The 5,480-nt window shown below is 37.5% G+C and overlaps 1 protein-coding gene across 1 annotated transcript; it reads left to right on the forward strand.

Moving 5' to 3' along the window:
• Positions 1 to 2,945: 2,945 nt before the first annotated feature.
• On the forward strand, positions 2,946 to 5,212 carry LOC110878476. The gene has a single exon (XM_022126781.2). It carries the CDS (start codon positions 3,082 to 3,084, stop codon positions 5,023 to 5,025), a length of 1,944 nt encoding a protein of 647 aa, XP_021982473.1. The 5' UTR covers positions 2,946 to 3,081; the 3' UTR covers positions 5,026 to 5,212.
• The last annotated feature ends 268 nt before the right edge of the window (positions 5,213 to 5,480 follow it).

The raw sequence follows: 5,480 nt of genomic DNA on the forward strand, positions 1-5,480 counted from the left end.
ACAATTGCACATGTGAAAACTCCTAGAGGTTACCTAAATTTTAGTCATAATTCACTAAAGTAAATTATCATCTTTATAGTCTTACTACTATGATCCCAAATACAAGCGTAGGGGCAGGAGGGGGTGGCCGATATACCGAACTTTTCGCTTAGTAGTAGTAGTGGAGAGTATATAGTTTTCCTATAATTTTTTTTAGGTATATACGTTTTTGATCCCCCCCCCCCCCCCCCCCCCCCGGTTTTATAGAATTTTTTTGTATATACGTTTTCGACCCCTGGTCGAAAATCTCAAGTTTCACCATCTACATGTGTTAATTTAACATTAATACTATCATCATCAAATCAAATAAGTTTATAACTATAGAGAAGATTCAAACCTACTATGAAGTATCAACAATCTTCACGTCTCAACAAGTAGTAATTAGTTAGCATCTAATATCTAAATAAGGTACAAATTAATAATCAAGTTTTATTTGACTAACAAGCAATAATTAAGTAGTGTTTAGTGATATTATTAAATAACAAATTAACAATCAAGTTCCAAGGGGTGACTTGTTGATTGGAGCAATGGACTGAGGAACTCTATTACGCTGAGGCTGGAGCATTGAAGCAGTCGTCACGCGTTTGAATTGAGGTTTTGAGGGCCGGCTTGTTGTGGTAGCAATCAGGCAGGTGCACTTGAGCAGCAATGAGTGAATTGTCGAGGTAGTATTGGTAACGATCAGTTCATCTAATGGTGATTTGTTGATGTAAAAATATTTCTTAAGAAGTAAAACAATTGATCTGGTGTGCTCTAAATGTAACACATGGATTAGAACTTAAGAAAAAAATATGATATAAAGTTGCTAGTTTGATATAATCATAGTTATAATGTTTGTTGAAAATGTAACTGGACTCCTACAAACGGTTATGAGTTAACCTACCTGAAAGGTAGAACTAGATAACATAAATATGTTAAACGTTATATAGGTTGCCGATAATGATACAAAGGGATAGCAGAATGAAAGAATAGAACTATCCTATACTTTTAGAGATGAATCTTACCCTTTGAACGCACCTTAAAAAATTATGAGAATTTATAAAAGTTACATATTTCACATAAAGTTCTAATCAAAATAAATAAAAAATAATAATAAAGTGATAGAAGTCAAGGTCGTTATGTAGGATATGCAAACTTCTTGGTCAAGAGCTAGAAACATTCATGTGTGAACGGTTTTATCTAATGACTATTTTCTAAAAATAAATATTTTTGCATTATCAAAAAGATTCCCATAGAATCGAGTCATTTTTAATAATATATTGAGGGCGGATCTAGCATAAGTGAGGGTAGCCTGTGTTATCCCTCAACTTTTCTTCTAGATCCGCTATTATTCTATAGATCGAAAGCAATAATTTATACACACTAATATACTTTCTTAAAACAAGTCTCAACATTTATCGAACAATACCTCATAGTTACATTATCATTATTTCTAACGGCTTAATTGTCACCAATGAAATTTGCACCCTCACCATATAGAAATGCAAAACCTTGTCCATTACATTATCAAATTACCTGTAGTAACTAATAAAAATAATAATCATACATGATCAATTTAAACAAGCAAACTAAAACAATAAGAAAACATTGACCTATGACTTATTGGTCATGGTGTGCTCTCTTATAGATGTTATATTGTGAATTCAAATCCTTAAAGCATTCACATTAGAACCTCTATATCTATACTTTCTATATAATATAGAGAAAACAACTAAAATAACACTACACTGGATTCTCTATTATAAAAAAATATTTTATAGAATAGTAAAGTATCCCTCGATATTTGTTTATGAGTGTATAGAAAAGAGAAAATAATAACAAAATAAGTGTTTATAAGTGAGATAGGGATAAAGATGAATTGGTTGTTGAATGTTTTTGAAATGAAAAATATATAAAATTTATAGAAAAATGGGTTTTTAGATCAATTTTTCCAATGTGAATACTCTTACAAGTTACAAATACGAAGTAACTATGGAATTCTACTATAACTTAAAGGCTATGTCGGTGGGGTGACCCACCGGCATTCCCTTACACCCCCCAAACTTTTTCTATTTTGTGTTTCAAGCCGCTCAGCTTTGCTACTCCCTTAAACTTTTTCAATATTTCATTTCAAGCCCCTCAGTTTTGCTACGACCCCTCCACTTTTAGAGTAATCAATTTTAGTTCCTCATCTAACTTTACTATTGTTCTACTTTAACAATTGGCATTTTTAGCCCTTAGCTTTTGACTAATTTCTATATTACTTAAAGTACGGTGAAACCACCCCTCTTTGACTTCCAAAATTTCCACTTTTAGCTTATAGTTTTGTAATTCATATTTTTTTCATATAGAATTTTCCTTTAATTTACTCTCTACTTTTGTAACTTGCATTTTTTACCTATACTTTGGTAATTTACATTTATTTCACATATGCTTTATACCGACCCCTCAATTTTTAAATTTTTCTTTTTACATTTTGACGTAAATTTGGTATACGCTTTCGGCCTTTATTTTGTATGTTTGGGTCACATATAATACGTTTTGACTTGATGGTATAAATTGGAGTTGGTCGAGTCATATATAATACGTTATGATTGTACACTATAAACTCGATTTGCTTTACATTTTAATCCAATTACAACATATCTATAGGTTACATTGAGTTCAGTCGGATACTTCGAAACGCACATTATTATATGATTAACACATCACATAACGCTTGGACTAATCTGTTCGACGTTTGCGATGTACCCGCTGCAACGTGCGCGAGTTTTATTACTAGTTAAAATTTTACCAAAAAAAAAAACGTTAGAAAAATTTACCATTAAAAAATAAAATAAAAAAACACTGGTAAGAAGATAATTAACACAGTGTCCAGGAACACGTATGAATGCAAAAGAAGACCAATGAAAAACATGTGTTGACTTTTGACCTCGTAAAGCCCGTCAACTCTGAACCCTCAAAGACAAAGTCACCCACCTCTTCACTTCCTCTTTATCCCCCCTTCATTTCCACAACCTCAAACCACCCAAAATCTCCACCCACCCACCACCACCACCGTCCATGGCGGACCTTGTCAAACACATCCTCGCAAGACCCATCCAACTCGCCGATCAAGTCATCAAGTTCGCCGACGAAGCCTGCAACAACAAACAAGACTGCGCAGAACTCAAATCCAAAACAGAAAAACTCGCCGGTCTCCTCCGACAAGCCGCACGTGCCAGCAATGATCTCTACGAACGCCCCACTAAACGTATCATCGACGACACCGAACAGGTTCTAGATAAAGCTCTTACTCTCACCCTTAAGTGTCGAAACAATGGTTTCGTCAAGCGTGTCTTTACTTTAATTCCGGCAGCTGCCTTTAGGAAGATGTCGTCTCAGCTTGAGAATTCCATTGGTGATGTGTCATGGCTGTTACGTGTGTCTGCTCCGAATAACAATAATGATGAGTATTTAGGGCTTCCTCCTATTGCTGCTAATGAGCCTATATTATGTTTGATTTGGGAGCAAATTGCTATTTTGTATACTGGAACTTTGGATGACAGGTCGGATGCTGCCGCTTCGCTTGTTTCGCTAGCCCGCGATAATGATCGGTATGGGAAATTGATCATTGAGGAGGGAGGGGTTGTTCCGTTGCTGAAGTTGGTTAAAGAGGGGAAGCCGGAAGGGCAGGAGAATGCGGCGAATGCGATCGGGTTGCTTGGACGGGATGATGAGAGTGTTGAGATGATGATTCATGCTGGTGTTTGTCAGGTGTTTGTGAAGGTTTTGAAAGAGGGGCCGATGAAAGTGCAGGCGGTGGTTGCGTGGGCGGTTTCGGAGCTTGTGAAGCATTATCCCAAGTGTCAGGATATGTTTGCGCAGCATAGTATTGTGAGGTTGCTCGTTGGGCATCTTGCGTTTGAGACGGTTGAAGAGCATAGTAAGTATGCGATTACTAGTGTTAAACCGACTTCTATTCATGCTGTTGTGTTAGCTAGTAATAATCCGAACGCGGTTCATGAGAGTTCTAATAACAAGTTAACAAATGATGATGAGTTCAAGAGTCGAGTTTCTCATCCTTCTGGTTTGAAGAACCAGCAACCGTTTAAAATGCATAATGTCGTTGCTAGCACCATGACTATGAAAGACGGGGTTAAACCTAGCAACGGGTTGTTACCAGATTCGCATCAGAAGCTGAACGTTCATCACAGTTCAAGTCTTTCAATGTCGGCCAATGGCTTACACAAAGGGAGGGAGTTAGAGGACCCTGAAACAAAAGCTCGTATGAAATCAATGGCTGCACGCGCTCTTTGGTATCTTGCCAAAGATAATTCCACCATTTGCAGAAGCATTACCGAGTCACGAGCTCTACTTTGCTTTGCTGTTCTGTTAGAGAAAGGCCCGGAAGAAGTTAAATTCAACTCAGCAATGGCGGTCATGGAAATTACTAGTGTAGCTGAGCAAGATCCTGATTTGAGAAGATCCGCTTTTAAGCCGAATTCACCGGCTTGCAAAGCTCTTGTCGAGCAGTTACTACAAATTATTGAAAAAGCAGACTCGCGACTCTTACTTCCATGTGTTCGAGCCATTGGAAACCTGGCTAGAACTTTTCGTGCCACAGAGTCACGAATGATCCAACCGTTGGTTCAGCTTCTCGAGGAACGAGAGGCCGAGATTACTAAAGAAGCCGTCATTGCATTGACGAAATTCGCGTGCTCAGAAAACTACCTCCACCTTGATCACTCAAAGGCTATTATCGGCGCTGGTGGAGCAAAACACTTGATCCAGTTGGTGTATTTCGGGGAGCATATGGTTCAAACCCCTTCACTGACTCTTTTATGCTACATTGCTCTACATGTGGCCGATAGTGAAGATCTCGCACAAGCTGAAGTGCTGACTTTTCTTGAATGGGCGTCAAAACAGTCCCATTTGATCCCGAATGAAAAGGTGGAGACCCTTTTACATGAGTCCAAAAGCAGGTTGGAGCTGTTTCAATCTAGAGGATCAAGGGGTTTTCATTAGAATTAGTTTATTTTTATGCTATGTTTTAATTTACTAGCCAACATATGTGCTTGCTGTTTGTTGCTAAGTAGGGTATATAGTATTTATTCATGAAAATTGAAAATTGTTTTCAAGATTTTGTTTTGTATATGCTTGCTTAGTGTGATGATATTTAAATGAAAGACAGTGGTCTAGTTTTATTATATTAGTAGCCTGTAATTTATTGTTATTTGAAGAGAGTTTAATTCTGTTAGTGATAATGGTGTTCACAGATATTAGATTATAGATATATGATACATGTATAACTGCATAGTGCATATTTAGATCGTGGGGTATGGTGGGGCGGGGTTTGGGGCATGGGTTGACACGTGGATTTTGAGCCCCCCGCTGATGAGTGACGTGTTGGGTCGGTATGGTGGGGCGTGGCTAGCCGCGTGGGTTGGCCAGTTTTATAGAAATTAAAAAAAAAAAAACCT

Source organism: Helianthus annuus, chromosome 9 (assembly GCF_002127325.2).
Source record: "Helianthus annuus cultivar XRQ/B chromosome 9, HanXRQr2.0-SUNRISE, whole genome shotgun sequence".
NCBI lineage: Eukaryota > Viridiplantae > Streptophyta > Magnoliopsida > Asterales > Asteraceae > Helianthus > Helianthus annuus.